Consider the following 16,913-nt stretch of genomic DNA (forward strand, 5'->3'; position numbering starts at 1 on the left):
CAAGCTTGACTCCAGCCGGGCTCACCTCCGGTGTGAAAGCGGGCTCCTGAGAGCTGGGTGCTCTATCCCATCCACTCCTCTGTCTCAGAAAGCCTCCAGCCAGCCTCTGTCTTAAAAAAACAACTGTATGGCCAAAGCTGTGTGAATTGACCGTCCCGCTGAGCCAGGCCCACTTGCATGATGAGGGAACCCTGCGTGGATTTTACGGGTGGTGCACCCCCACTTTCCCCTGTGTCCCCTCCCAACACTATCTCCCCTTTCCCTCCCTTGACAACCACCATATCCTCTCCCTTCCCCTTCTGTCTATATTCTCTAACTTCTCAGCCATTTCACCAAGCTTACCTTTTATCTATCTCCTGGTCTAAATCCACATTTAACTCTATATTTCATACCCCACCTGCTCATTTAAGGACCAAAGCAGCTCATATTATTTTAATATTCTTCACACAACAACCCTGCAAGGTAAGTTGAAAGTAAGTTGAAAGGCTGAAAGTATGTGACCCAGTGAGTTTTGGCAGTGAGTTTTGGCAGGAAGATAAGGAGTCCAGAAGGGGAAAGGCGGTATAGAAGTCCAATAAAATAAATAAATTTGAACGTGGATCTCTCAGATCTTATCTCTTGACAGAGTCTAGCTATAATTACACTACAGTGGTTTCACTCAGGTATTGCCATTGAACAGTAATAAGCCGCTGACTTAGTTCAGTCATTCTAAGCCACACAGAAGTTGTTGCTAGGAATAGGGATTGCCTCCAGTCTCCAGGGTGGACCCAAGATCTCCTAGAATTACAACTAACCTCTAGTTGGCACATGATCCAGTCCCCTGAGAAAAAAATGGCTGCTCTGAAAACTGGACTCAATGTCTTATATCTTGTTGAGGCCCCCAAACCTTGCCCTCTTCAGACTCCACCACAAAATCTTCAGAAATTTCCCAACCTGGAGCTGCAAATTTGGTCCCAAATCTGATTCCAATGTGTCCTCCCTCAAAGACCAAAATAGACCTGGAAAGGACCCCACCTTCTCCTTGCCTTTTACTGACAGAACCAAGCCTGGAATACTGTGGGAATCAGTTTCTTAAAACTACAGGCACTCCTTTCTTTACTCATCTTTGGGTGCTCTTAGAACCCCTGTGTGTGTCTCTTTTACATTCTCACATTTTTTCTGCTGCCAAATGAAGGGCATTTCTCTGCTGCAGAAGATCTATTTTTCTGTCTACAGCTCACACCCATTAATTTAGGGTGGAACTCTCAGGTTTAGCAAAATCTACCATTAGAATATAAGATAACATATTAAGCTACATATGGTAATCAGTGGGAAGAATTAAGAAATCCTGTGCATGCAGTGATATTCTTTAACCACACCCTAAGCAGAAATTCTTCTACTCAATGTTGTGTGTATCAGTGCTGGACTTGAATTCTTAATCTAAAACTCTGAAAGCCTTCAATTTTAATTTAGTTTTGGCACTGATATATGCATACTTCACTTTCAATTTGTAAATGTACATTTGGTATTTGTAACTGAATCCCTATAAGTCACCACTACTGGTGAGTAGATATTTCTGTTTTAAATGTAAATATGCCAAAATAATTAGTTTTGTGAGCAGTACCTACAGTATCATATGCTGTCATATGGTCCTTGGGTTCTTAATTATATTCCATTGCCATGAATGAAGCCTGAAGTGCTATAGTTTGCAAGTCCTGGATGATTCCTTTTGGAGTTATCCTGCAGATAGTTTTGCAGATTTTCATGTGTGTCTTATTCTTCTTCTTTTGTATCACAATGTTTTACTTATTCACTAGGCTTTCAATAGAGAATAAATAACATTAACCTTTTAAGCTCCCTTATTCCTAATGATTTATCTTTGTTGCAAAAACCATTAGTGGATCCGTCTCTTTGAATGCAAGTGAATGACGCTGAGAAGTACTGGTCCATGATCCATTGTTTTGACTTCCTGTCCTTACCTTTGTTTCTAACATGTCTGTAGGGAACACCTGTTCCACACTCAGATTCAATTCTAGCTCCACTACTTGCAGTACCATATCTAATCTGCTCCATCTTAAAGCTGCTAAGTTGAAAATGCTAGCTACTCATGCATGAAAATAAATGTAGGATATATATCTGGCAGAGATAGAGCTGGATAGACAGGTAGAGAGATGACTCGTGGAATGGATTGAGCTTCACTTTTTCTGTGGAAGTGGTATTTTGGTGAAGACAATAGCATATAATGTCCCTTTGCAGAGAAATTTGCTAGTATGTTATCATCTTGGGGTGCCTTCACCAGCAGCCCTAATGTGTGGTTCCTATTTTTTAAGTTTTTGGAAAGGCAAATTAATGGGGCCAATATGTCTCAAATCTTGTTAAAGGAAAGAGATTTAGCATCATTTGCTGAGATTTAGGTCACATTATATAATGGATTTGAATTTTCATCCATCCTGTTGAAATATAAGTACCTGTTCAGGCAAGGAAAAAAACATGTATTTTCAAGAATCTCTCATTCTAATACAGGATTTTAACAGCTATTCCCTATTATGCATAATACATTTTGTTCCTTATCGGCAGCCTTTTGGACTTTGATCTTAGAATACCACCAGGAGCTCCTGGGATCATTGATTTGATATGGAATCCCATAGCATAGACAGCCAAGACCTGATGATGTTTGGGGGAGGAGCAGCAGCTGCATCTCTTTACAAGGTTAAGAGCTTCCAGTTACTGCTTTTACCCTAGCTTGGTAAGAAGATCTGATTAGTTTGACCAAGTCTCTTTCTCACCTAAGCAGGATAGCCCTACGTTCATTGTATATATCATGGTGTCTATTAGAATTCCCTTCCCTGTCCCCAACCTCATTTCCATCCCCTCTGTGCTGACAGCCTGTACCAACATCATAATTGTGAGAAAGTTCCCTTTATAACATTCTGTTTAGTGCAGTTCTGTAGAAGAACAACGGTTGTCTTTGGAGTGAATAGAAAGAAATGAAACTGAATTCCTAAACAGGCAAAAACAAAATGAAGGAAAGAAATTATAGTTGTGTTTAGAAAATGTGTTTTGATTAGAGCTTTTTTCTGGATGTTATCTATCTTTCAGACTTCTTTAGTAAAGAAAAAAATATGCCTTGGATTTATTTTATTGCTTCAAAGATACAGGTTTCTTCCAATTTAATTTTATTAGATATATATGAAATAGCTTTCTCCTGTTAAGTCAATACCCCTGATTGTAAGTTAATTGTAGACTTGTGTATTCACTGTAAACCTTTTATCTAACATAAACCAAGAGCTAGATGTGAAAGTGTCTTTCTAAATAGAATTCTTTTCTGCTAGTCACACCAGCTGGAAAGATTACTGCTGTTCTGTCTTAGCTTAAGGCATTGAGATAACTTCTTCAAAATCTGTAATATCATCTTTTGAGTTCCATTCCAGTTTTTGTATGTGACTGACAAATTTTGGAGGGGGGCATTTTGGGACTGTATAGAAATATCAAGCTGTAGTAAATCTTCCTCATTTAGGCAATTTTTATTGGACTAATTCTGACACATCTTGAATTGGAGTATATGGCAGGTTCCAAACAGCAGATTGTGAATCATAAAAAATAAAATTAATAACTAACCACAGAATCAGCAACAGTATAATGACAAGAATCAACTACCCTCTAGCTTTTTACTTCTTATAGAAGAAATTCTACACTCAAAGTCAAATAGAAGTTGTTTTCTCTGCCTTGTTGCCTTTGCATTAACTTATTCAAACACAATTACTAAAAAAAATAAACTCTGCATTTAATTCTGTGTAGTTTCTTTAAAACTTATGTTTTCAGAACACTAGTGGAACTATCAGCAAATGCTATTCAATGCTACTGAAGTCAATGAGCTTAGAATATATAACTTTGCTTAGGACAGCACAGTTTGTAATCATATTTGCACAAGGATTGTATTGCTCATATGTGTGCCATTTCTTCCTCTGAGCATTTTCAAAAAGAACCCCAAAAGTAAAATCAATGTGCTATATACATCTTCTATAAAATACTTACCTATCTGTGTTAAAAAAGAAAGCTTGTTATTAAATGAGTATGCTCCTAAGCACAAGTGTATCAAGAGATGAGTAAAGGATTGTATAGAAAGGTCATAGTAACCAAAGGCATCACTGCAGCATTTTCTGATTGTAGCATACAAATCAATGAAACAGGATCCCTAGTGAAGGCGGTATAGTGGTTAGAGAATCAGACTAGGATTTGGGACACCCAGGTTCCGATCCTGTTCTGCAATGGAAGCTTTTTTGTGGCCTTGACCAAGTCACAGACTCTCAATATAACATACTTCCCCTATGGTAGGTGGAAGAGAGAAGGATGTAAGCTGCTTTGAGTTCCCTTTGAGGAGAAAGGTAGGGGATAAATGAATAAATATCAAAAAGACTTCCAGCTATTCAAGAGCACCTACACACCTAAAATAAGGTGAAAACCCACTTCCGCTCAGGAGTCTTGCTTCGCGATAGCTTAAGGTTTGCACTGTATAACTTTCCAGCTCCTAAGGTTCCAGGCCAAAGATCCTGAAACAAATGTGCCAGTATATTTTTATTCCAGTGCAAATCATAATATGATGCATATTGTAATATGACTCAAAACAAAAGCACAATGATATGGCTATTCCTACATTTCAAAATCATGCATCTTTATTTTGGTGCCTGTGTATACACCAACGTAACAGAGAAATCACTGTGACATTTAGCAGAATAAGATGTTTAGCTTTCATAACCTAGGAGTGTTGGTACACTTGCCTAAAAATAGGTTTAACTCTTTTATGTCAAAAACAGTATGTGTGCCTGGGCCATGGTCTTCTATCAGGAGTAGTAATTGTTAGCAGTGTACCTCAGTTTTTGCATATATTTAGGCAGCAATCCCTGTTCATTTTGTTTTGCTGTGCTTTAATTTAGACTAAGACAAGGAAAATACTAAGCAGCAACTCTGTATAAAGATGGTGCAGTGGGCATGTCTTCTGCCACGAGTTAATGACATCTGAGCATGGAAACAGCTGTTGTTGGAGAGCTCACCTGTCAAAGGTGAGATAGTTTCGAAGCTTATAGATACTTCATAGGTATTGCACATACCAGTGAAGACCTGGAAATAATGAATCAAACTTTGGGGGATTAAAAACAAAGGTTGGAAAATGGCAAAATAAGATCTTGTTTTTAAAAAACATTCCATCTGTTTACATCTGAGAAAAAAAAGGATATATAATAAATAATAATCAGTGAGAGAAAGAAAATGCTTGAACTAGGGATAACTGCAGGGTATTGAGGAAATAAATAAAAAGAAGTCCAGTCTTAGTTATGTAATGAAAAGTACATGAAAAAAGAAAAATGAAGCCAATACACAGCAACATAAAGTGAGAGGTCCCATTTGCAAAAAAAGAATATTATCTTAGGACTCCATTTATTTATGCATCTTACCTATCCTCTTGAATAGGAGCAAAATAGCAGAGAATAAAATTTAACTATTCACTTGTTAATCACTTCAACATATCATCAGCAACCAACATCTACAGAAGTCTTCTAATAGCTGTGTAGTTTTTAAGCATCTGCATAGAGAAGACTGGATCCAAAAGTGGAACCTACAACTATCTTCCATAAATAAGCTACAACCTATGAAGACTTATGCTGTCATAGTTGCTACATTTAATAATAAAAAAAGGGTTTCCCATTCCTACTCAAGGAAAGCAACAAGAACCAAGGCCACCCACTGAGACAAAGTGGGAGGTTCTTAGCATCGAGAAATTCCCTAGGTATGCAAAAAAACCCCAACAACTTCATAAATGAATCACAAGCAGTATCCCCCAGATGGCCTAATGAGGACTGAGCATGGTCCAAGAGGCAAAAAAACATTGAGAACAGTTGATTTTGATTAAAGGGGAAGAAACTGAAAGAGCCAGGGAATGTAGCTTGCTCAAGGTGATAGGTTGTATAATTCAGAATGGGAAATTTATTTGTGTAGAGGCTGGCCTTTCCAATTTAATGCCTAATTGCTAAAGCGGACCTTGATAAATTAGGTGAGTGGGCTAAGAAATGGCAAATGCAGTTCAATGTAGCAAAATGCAAAGTGATGCACATAGGGGCAAAAAATCCAAACTCTTACATTACACGCTACAGGGGGGTCAGTGCTATCACTCAAGTAGACCAGGGAAAAGGATTTAGCTCTTAGTTTGATAGTTCAGCCGCATGGGAATGTCAACTCAATGCATGGCAGCTGTAAAAAAGGCAAACTCTAAGTGCTGGGGATCGCATTACTAGAAAAGGGAATTGATAATAAAACTGCACAAAGATTGTCATGCCCTTATATAAAGCAGTGGGTGCACTACACTTGGAGGTACTGTGTCCAGTTCTGGTCAATGTGCTAGCATCTCAAAAGGGATACTGAGGGAGATAGAAAAAAAAGTGCAGAGAAGGCAACAAAGGGATGATTGAGGGACTGTTTTAGCACCTTCCCCTATGAGGGAGAGGCTGCAGCGTTTGGGACTCCTCTTTAGTTTGGAGAGGAGGCTATTGAGGGGATATGGGATTGGAAGTCTACAAAATTCATGCATGGTATGAGGAAAATGCTGACAGAGAGAAATTATTGTACTCTTCTCACAATACTTACTAGAAACCAGGGGGGGCATCTACTGAAAAAATGCTGGGGGGGAAAAGTATAAATTAGGACTAATAAAAGGAAACACTTCTTCACGTGAACGTGTGGATTTGGGTGGGTTTGGAATATGCTGCCAAGCAGAAGGTGAGTGATGGCCACTAACCTGGATAGCTTTAAAAGGGGCTTGGACAGATTTATGGAGGAGAAGTCGATTTATGACTACCAATCTTGATCCTCCTTGATCTGAGATTGCAAATGCCTTAACAGTCCAGGTGCTCGGGAGCAATAGCCGCAGAAGGCCATTGCTTTCACATCCTGCATGTGAGCTCCCAAAGGCACCTGGTGGGCCACTGCGAGTAGCAGAGAGCTGGACTAGATGGACTTTGGTCTGATCCAGCTGGCTTGTTCTTATGTTCTTATGTTCAGGGCTAGATCAGTAGAAAGCTACTGATCTAGCTTCAGAGCAAAACAATGTTGCACTGTTATTATTAATTGCCCTCTCAAGGCCACTCACTTGAATTAATAAGATTATTGAGTCTGGAACGCTACATACAAGTGTTAGTATTCACTGTGCTGATTTTTTGCTTTTCTTCCACATCTTTTCTTTAATCCATGACTATTGTATAATTGCATGTAATGTAAAGTGGATCACTAGCCAAAACACAAAATGTATTTTCCACATTGTAAATGTTAACCTGGCTGAGAAGACTAACAATAATGGATATAAACCATGGGTGGAAACTTACTGGCTGGATGTTATGAATATATATATTTTTACAGTAAGAATAGTTCAGCGGGGGTGGGGGATATCCCCCTTTCTGACAATCTTCAAGCTGTGGCTTGGCAGAGATACACTTGGGCTAGGATGATCTAACATTGAGCGGGGAGTTGGTTTGGATGACCTGTATGGCCCCCTCCAACTCTATGATTCTATGTAACTTGGACTTATATTAGGTTGTTCATACAAATGTAACAAACTGGCTTAAAGTATTGTACAAACCAGTTCCAAAGTAGGTTAGATTTAATTTATACATTGACCAAAATTCAAAGTTTTCTAGCATAGAAACTAAACAACAGGAACTTTTTTGCTGCACTGAGCAACATTTAACATAAATGATTTGTACAGGAACTATTATAGTGTTTTTAAGACAGACTCTATATATGTGTAATTTCCAAAATGTGTAAAACTTTAATGAAGAGTCCTTTACATAGTGGGTTGGGGGGGGGGGAGGTTTATTTGAGTTTGTTTTTTTAATCTTCACATGATGACAGCTGGCATTTATAACTTTAGGAAGTTTGTTTGCTCAGAAGCTTTTCAGCTGATTTGGTAAATGCTAGCAGCCACCACATGAGGGTGCAGTTGAGAGTAGTTTTTGGGTGTGAAACGGGTTCCAGGTTTCTTTGGTACAGTATTATCTTGCCTAGAAATCCCCTGAAATTGTCTGTACTGTTTGGCCTCAAGTGAATGTTGAGCTGCCTAATTGGTCATCTTCATGCAGATTCACAGAATGAAAAATCTTTTTGGTGGTCTGAAATCTTTACTTTGTTTTAATTCATGATGCTTTGCCATGTAGAAAGTATTGCTCTTTCTGTTTTCTTGTGGCATGTTTCTTAAATCCACAGAATCTCCCTCCCAGTTATTGAATTGGTAAGTAATTGCACCTCTGAGCCAACTCAGCAAACCCTTTCTGCCAGGTTACCTGCTGTGTTATCACTACTGCCAGCAGTAATCTTTGCCTCCAAGGAGTCTATAAATGGGATGGATCTATAATAAAACAAATACATTGCAAGGCAAGAACATACATTAACAGCATAATAACAATATAGAAATTGTAGAACTGAGTATGAGAAAATTAACTGTATATTCACAGTTCAGTGTATAACCCTAGTGATAAGTTTCTTGCATTCCATAGTGATACAAGGCAACCATTCTGCCTGATTTTACAGATGGGTTTTACAGATGGATATTCCCTTTAAAAACTGACATACGGCCTGGTTATAGTTTTGGTTCTCTGTGTCTAGAGAGAAATTTCCTTTTGTTCTCCAGAAGGCATTTGAATGCTAATATAGTATTTAGGCTAACAGCAGAGAGACCCAAGTTCAAATCCCCACCCTGCCATTCAGCTCACTAGCTGATCCTGGGCCAGTCATACTGCCACAGGCTAGCCTACCCATTGGGCTGTTGGAGCATAAAATAGAAAAAGGGAGAATCATGTATGATGTCCTAAGGTCCTTGGAGAAAAAGTAGGTGAAAATGTAATTTTAACCCCTACATTTATTTTGAAATATTAATTAATAGACAATATAAAACACACTTTTTAAATATTACTGTTTCTCTATCACGTTGATGACTCAAATTCTAATATAACCGTTCCCACTCATACAACACTGCTTCTTCCACATCTGGTGGCTAGAAAACGAGGCTCACTGCAGCCAGATGTCTGAAGCAGCAGCTACAGGGCTTTTTGTTTCCCAAATGGGAGAGGAAGAAGAAAAACAGGAGGAAGAGGAGGCTGGAGGAGGAATGAAGCAAGCAATCCAGGAAGGAGAATTCGCTGATATGTTTGAAACATAAATTATTGTAAAAAAGATGGGTGTTTAAAATCATGTGTGCTTTCTTTATATAACATGTCTGTCTTCAAGCATTGCCAGTCGAACGTCCTTTGAAGAGAATAGAGAAATACTTTGGACATATCCGATTAATTTCAGTAGGTCTCTATAGCACATAGTATGGAGTTAATATACATCATTCCATCCTTTTATATCTCTGCCTGGTCTTGCAGTTCTATGCATAAAATTCCCCATGATAATGATCTTGCATAGGATTTACAGGATCAGGCCCAAACATCTAAACTCTTCTCATTAATCCTTTGATAGAAACCTCTGTATTGAGGCAAGATTTCTGCCTGGAGTGTTCAAAAATTAAGCAAATCAAAGTTTATTGGAGCTGTGGAGATTAGAAATGAATGTACTAGGCAGAGAAAGTTAATGATAATTCCTTACATTTCCCCCAGAAGATTAATTGTGTGTTAGATTAAAACCCCATTAAATTGAGTAAGATATGATTGTTAAAATTGTAGCATGTTGAGAGTAAAATTAACCAAACATTTCTTTACAAATATAAAAATGTTGGTATCTCCTTTGACATTTGGAGGGTTAATTATAAAAGCATTGAAGGTGCTTGAAATGCATGTTTCATAAAATGTGCCCTGAGTAAATCTTCAACAGGTTTGTGTGTCATAGGAGGTAGATGTAACGGTACAGCTATTGTAATGGTTAATAAGAAAGTGTGTTGATATAGCACATTATAGGAAAAGAGTAGTTGACTTGGCTAACTGGATTCAAAATGCTTATTAAAGGTAATGCTTCATAAGGAAAACTGGAGAGAAATGCTGCCCCAGTAGCTTATCCTTCTGGTGTGTCTACTTCAAGTGTATTATTTACCAAGGAATGTTTGCCTGCTGCTCCCAGTAGAGGCATCCCGAGGTCCTCAAGTGTTCTGATGCCAAAAATGAGGAGAAAATGTACCCTAATATCTTTTGGGCTTAGTTTTCCTTGTGAGGGGGATAGCTGGTGTGCAATTAAATAAAGGTCTATTATTCACTGTTTAAGACACACCCATGAGGGAGCAGCCTGATTTCCTGGACTTCTGGGAAAATATCAAAACACTTATATGAATTTCCAAAGCTCCTCACATTTTTTTTTTGTGCTAAGTAGTGTCTCAGATTTGCAGGAAAATCAGGAAAGATCTTGACATTTCCACCGCAGACACAATACCTGGTTGATGTAACCATTTGTCCACCTCTTGGCCACTATCAGCAGGTCAGTGTCAAGCTGTAGTAGCAGCTATGAACAGCAGGACTTCTGGCCTTCACTCCTCTTTCAGAGTTTTCTACTTGAGGAAATGGGGAAAGACAAAGAATTGCCATAATAGGCAGTGCAGCAGTTTTCAGAAAGAAGTGTGGCCCAATTGTTCCCTGAATTGATGGTCTGCCCTCTAATAATTAATTTTGGAGAATTAGAGAATGTAGAAGGCGACTTAGCCGGAGGCAAGCAACAGGGTTCTCCAGTAGTGTATCCTGGGATCCTTCTTAAAAGATTAGACCCAGAAACAACATGGAGATTATGCATAAAGAAAAGGAATCTTTATCAAAAATAAAGATTTCACAAACAAACAAGATCATTTCAAACAAACAGAGCCTATGGAAGCAAAGAGTAGAGCAAGGGTTACAGAGAGGGATTTGGTTCAAGTATATATTAGCTATTAGACGATCAAGGAGTGGAGAACAATGGAAAGGATCATGGAAGTTTCTAACCACTAACACAATTGTCCACACTTCTGCCTCTATATGTCCATATACAATGCAGGGGGGAAGACACTACTTAGCACAAAAAGAGACCTTAGAGGCAGTTTCCCATTACCTTCCTCTGCATAGTCACCATGGAATTTCTTGGTGATCTTCCATCCAAATGGTAACCCTGCTTAGCTCCCATCCAAGTGCCAACCCTGCTTAGCTTCTGAGATCCAAGTCAGGGCAACAACTTGCTGCAGGCCCACAAACCTTGTAGCCAGCCCTGCCAGTACAGGTCTTCAGGGTTCTTACTTCTTCTTTTCATTGTGAAAATAGCCCTTTTATTTCTCTCCTCCACTTTGTGTTTATCAGCTTTCTGATGCATAATACTATGTTCTGTTATTATAATTTAAAACTGTATTCTTTATCAGAGGTTTAAATCAGTCTGATTCAGTCTATAGAGTTCAATGCAGCATACAGCTGGCAGAGAGCACCTTCAGCAATCTGTTGCACATTTTTGTCATGATCTAATAATGTGTGAAGCTTTTCCATCAAGGAGTCTCATCTGTGGAATCCCCTCACTGTAAATTTTCCCCAGTGCCAAATTTCTTGATTTACTGGTGTTAGCCTGGGCAAATTTCTGGATTATTTTGTTGAGTTTGACTTGTTTGGTTTGGTTTGGTTTTCCCTTCTTTCATTGCATTTGTTTCTGCTTATTTATGCTTTCAATAGCTTTGCAGTAATTTTATTTTTAATTATTTTACTGTTGCTGCAGGGTTTTTAAGCTACATTTTATGCTGGTATTTTGGTGGATCTTATAGTGTTGTTATATTTTGTTATTGTTTGTGAACTGCCTTAGGGTATTTTGTTGAGATTGCGGTATGTAAGAATATGAAATAAATTAAATAAATAATAGCTGTGATAGCGAGAGCTTGTTAGGAACAGATTAGGGTGTAGTCATTGGTATAAAGACAGGACTATTACAACTAAACAAAAGTGTCGCTCTTTACACTGGTGAAATGTTAAAGGGTGTGATATTACTGCACTTTACAAGGTGCTGTTCTTGTTCTCCTCTGGGTGTGCTGCTACACCACTGTGCATTTCATTCTGGCTCTGTGCAGTGCTATGGCCTGGAATGGATCAAACAAACCCTGGTGAAAGTTTTCCTCATTTGCATCACTTCTAGACAGCCCTGTCGTACTCTTTGCTGACAGGAAATCACTGTCTTTGTCACCTTTCTTCAGTGATCTCCTTTTGGCAGAGATGGTCCATGTGACCAGGATTAATCACAACAACAATTCTGCCTCAGAATTCAATGACATGTTTTGCTCCTTACTTCAACAACTGTGTAGGCTGGAGTCAGTAGGAAACAACGACTTTGATTTCAGAGTAAAACAATAATGAACTTTTAAAGTCTAATGTTATAAACTGTGACTCTGATTTGATTTAAACTTGATTTGCTGCAAACTAGTGAGGAAAATAATTCTCCATTTTGTTTAAATAATTTTGAAATAACGTTGAGGATCTAAAAGGAGAAGAAACTACGCACATTATAGTTTCAGGGGATGGGAAACATAAGCCATGACACTTAAATTTTTTAAACTGTAGACTGAAATGTGTGTAAAGTGCTTACTTAGATGATATGAATAGGATACTGACAAACAAAAGCAGCAGTGTGCTCCTAGAATGCTGTGCTTCAAGGAGTTTCCTTGGCAACAGAAATGCAGTTCCAAAAGTAGACAGAACTTTACTCAGAAAACATGCTATTAATAACAACCTTCCGGAACAACCTGGAACAATTTGACTACTTGGCAGTGATAATGCCAAGTGTTCTGCAAATTAATGTAACACAACAGCTATATGTTTCTCTTGCCCATAACTCTTCTGAAGTTGAAGTGTGAATTCTGTGTTCAGTTTGTGGATATGAATGCAAGAAGCCATTCCAAGTGTTAGCAAAGGGAAAGAAAGCTGAAATATTGTAGAGCTACAAAGCTTGTTTTAATGTCTTCTACATTGTTTTAGCTTGTAAAACAGATTAGCCCAATTAGATTATTTTATTCTGATTAAGGAAACAATAAAAGAAGTTCATGTTTACCAAAGCCAAATTTAAATGCAGTTCAGCAATTTATGACTGTTTAAACTTGTTACAATATTTTGAACCTTTACAAACTTGAAGAATTCATTGTCTATCCTTGTAATCTGTTCCAAAGAATTTATTCTGGTGGCAAAGATCTCCTTAGTTCTTTATGTGTGTTGTCAACATCTGTACATATAACAGTGTTGACAAAGCGTGTCTATATATTTACTTTCAAATTTGTAGCCCACTGTCTCCCATTTATTGAGGGTGACTTCAAACAGTAATAAGTTTGCTGCTGGAATCCTAAGAACAGTTTCCTGGGAGTAAGCCTCATTAAATAAAACATGACTTACTTCTAAACAGACCTGCTTGAAATTGCTCCCAAAATTACTCAGGTGCTCTTTCAACAACTTCCAGTTTGAAACAGAATGTACAACATCCACTGTCTGTGCGGATTTCTTTAAAAATGTCCTCTTTCCTTCCTGACAAGAGAATAAACTAATTTCAGATCTGCCTTGCCAACTGGAATCATTAGAATTCTGTTAAAGGCCATAAGTTTACAAGACAGGAAAGGTAGACTCCTCTACTACCTTGACCTTTCTTGAATCCTTAGTTCTAAAGGTTAAAACTAATCAATATCTCATTGTGCATCCTGGTAATAAGTAATAACCATCATGTTAAAATCTAAATGATTGCAGATAGCACTTAAGTATGTTGACCCATTTGGGAGCCTTTTTAATTGCAATCAGGATAGTGATTATAGTTTGCTAATAAACTTTTAACTTTTAAATGGCAAAAATTGCAGCTTTTTGTAAAATATGACTTTAGCTTCTCTCTCACTGATGAAAAGTGGTGTTTTGCAAGATAAAAGGAAAGCTTTTTCTAAAACTGGCTGTAGCAGGTTTTCCAGGCTGTCTGTTTGTGGTCTGATAGCTTTAGGTCCTAATGTTTCACCCACATCTATGACTCACATTTTCAGAGGCATCTCAGGGTAAGATGTGTTTCTCTCCGTGGCACAGTGTGGAGTCTCCATGATATGCTAGCCATAGATGCAGGCAAAACATTAGGAGCTAAAAATATCAGGCCATGGCCACACAGCCCAGAAAACCCACAATAGCCAGTTTTTTTCCTGAAACTTTTTTAGATACCTGTTTTATTTATTTTTCTTTAACAATGACTGAAAGAGATAATACAGTGTCAAAGAAGACAGTGTTAACTGGCATTTATGTTTCTAACAACCACAGGATGCACTTCTCATGTCCAATTCATGTTTATGCTGAATAGCATTTTATGCAAGGTTAATTCTATTAATGCTTTGTAGAGATATCAATAAATAAAGCTTTTGGCCTCTCCTTATGTGGGGGGCAGAAAACAGGAAGTCGATGAGCAATAGGTGCTTTATTAATGAGGGGGAGGAAGGTGACTGGCCTTTCTCATTCCTCTTCCTCTATTCCTTTTTTCCTTTTTCTTGAACACCAACTGTTTTCTTAGATGGTTTGTCACTAGTCTCATGCAAGCAAGGCAAGTGTGTGTATGGACCACTGAGTAGAAGCATAATGCCAAGCAGCATAGCTGATGTAGAAGAGAAGATACCCCATTTCTTACAACCCACCCATCCCTCTTCTTAGTCAGCATGTTCTGTTCTCCATGGAAGAAAGACTTCCATCTGTGAACAGAGGTGGAGTTAGAAGAATGGCCTTTGCCAATTTCCTGTTCCAAGTTAAGCCCCCTGTGCCCCCAGAGAACTACTACTTGTGATTCTAATGGGATTATCAGAAACTATATAGATGTGGCATGGACTGCAGCAGAAAGGGTAAATTGCTCATATAATTTCATACAAGATCTTGTGAGAACAGAACAAGCTCGTGTAGGAGGAACTGCTGACAATCAGTACCAGGTTCCTCTTTCCAGTGCAAGCCACACATTTTATCTTGCACCATTTCTGAGAGTAACCCAAACTTCAGAGGCAAATTTCTGTTGAATGTACAGAGTGTAGATATAAGCCAGAGATTCTGTGCTCTGCCCTCCATATCAGTATCAGTGTTATAGCTTATATGATTAGTTGTATGTTTACAGCCCAATCCAGATGGGGAGGGGGGGACTGAAACAACTCCTGGAGGCAGCATGGGGTTGCACCGGCACATTTGCCATCCCTGGTGCATTTACCATGTTGTAGGGGCAAATATGCCAGCAGACGGCTGCCACAGCCCTCTGAAATGCCTGGATGTGACCCTGCTGGCATCGGAGGGGCATTCCACAGGTGTGGCCAGAGGTGGAACTGGTATTAGTTGGCTTCCATATAGCAATGCCTCCAGTTATGCCATGGCCCAGGTCTCTGACTACAAGCCACCATTTTGGATAGCATAGTCCTGGTAGCCCAATGAAGGGCCTTTTAGCTCTGGTTTTAATGCTTTAATAATGTGAGATTTTTTTTTATTTTAATGATTTTAAAATATGATTTTTATGTATGTTTTATGGTGGCCCTTGTGAGGGCAGAAAGGCAAGATATACTTTTTGTAAAATAGATAAATATATCTCATCCAGAAATCCTCAAGATGTGTTTTGTTTTTCTTCTTGGTTAATTAAATTTGAGCCTCATATTATAGGTGCTATAGTGGGGACATACAACATGTTGTAGGGACATACTACCATGTTGTATGGTAAGTTGTATGGTAAGTTTTTCAATATTTATCACTCTTTGAATGGACAACAGGAACATTTTGACAGTAATAGAGCATGTACCACATAGAAAGGGCCCTGGACCTGATCCAGTTCTAGTTCTACACAATTAGTCAAGAGAAAGAAGAAAAGTTTAGATTTATACTCTTCCTTTCTCTCCTGTAAAGAATCTCAAAGCTGTAAAGAATCTCAAAGCTGTAAAGAATCCCAAAGCTGTAAAGAATCTCAAAGCTTACAAACTCCTTCCCTTCCTCTCCCCACAATAGACACCTTGTGATGAAAGTGGGGCCAAGAGAGTTCTGAAGAACTGTGACCAGCCCAAGGTCACCCAGCAAGCTGTATATGTAGGAGGGGGGAAACAAATCCAGTTCACTAGTTAAGAGTCTGGTGCTCATGTGGAGGAGTGGGGAATCAAACCTGGTTCTCCAGATTAGAGCCCACTACACCATGCTGACTTATAAATGTCACAGAGACAATGAAATCCTGAGCCACTCCTGACAGCACAGTTTGAGATCCTCCAGCTCTTCCTATCTGGGGACCGCCAGCTTGCCTGGAGAAGCTGGGCTGTATTAATTTTATGTGTCCTTGCTGTTAACTCATCTATAACTCAGGATGGTGTTTACTAGCTGTAAATGAGGACAGGCTTCAACTTTAATAGTTGTGCAGAAAAGGAAATTTGGCAGGTTCAGTTTGTCACAAAGAAAAACTGTGCCTGTAGAAATTCTATCTTCTACCCTAGAATTAAGGGTTCAGGAGCCAGCATCCTTCCCAAGAAGTGTTCCCAAAACCACCGTATGACTTTTCACACTTTACAGTTGTCATGTTTACTGAGCAATGACACAAGGATTTTGACGTTCAGTGGTAATTTTAATGTCTGTCCTTTATTCCTCATGACCGGCACGTGTGGGCATAAACTATTGCAGTCTTCCCTTTTGTACTGCTTTTTATGCCTTAAAGCACTCCACAGAGCTGCTGCTGGGTCCATTAAAAATGTAAATGTCACTGATATATAGTCAGGACCGTCCATTTGTACATCACACCTTTGTTTTCTGATGATATGGTTGGTTTGTTTTGGGGTGGGGGGGTTCATCTTTGGGGAGTTATTCCAGACCAAAAAAATTCTCCAGTATCTTTAAAATTATTTCATTTATCTTACTACACATTCAAAAACAAAAATAATATAACAATTAAGAACTTGTTTTGCCATGACATATCATTTCTCCATTAAATCTGACGTCTTGCTTCTAACAGAACAAGCACCA

General features: G+C 38.6%; 1 protein-coding gene across 1 annotated transcript in view; it reads left to right on the top strand.

The window, feature by feature from the left end:
* AKAP6 (A-kinase anchoring protein 6) overlaps positions 1-16,913 on the top strand; it is a 289,841-nt gene that overhangs the window by 186,690 nt on the left and 86,238 nt on the right. Inside the window, 2 exon segments of the mRNA XM_048484616.1 lie at positions 2,607-2,652; positions 2,654-2,688. Coding sequence (XP_048340573.1) covers positions 2,607-2,652; positions 2,654-2,688 — 81 coding nt within the window.

Source organism: Sphaerodactylus townsendi, linkage group LG02, assembly GCF_021028975.2.
Source record: "Sphaerodactylus townsendi isolate TG3544 linkage group LG02, MPM_Stown_v2.3, whole genome shotgun sequence".
In the NCBI taxonomy this organism is placed as follows: domain Eukaryota; kingdom Metazoa; phylum Chordata; class Lepidosauria; order Squamata; family Sphaerodactylidae; genus Sphaerodactylus; species Sphaerodactylus townsendi.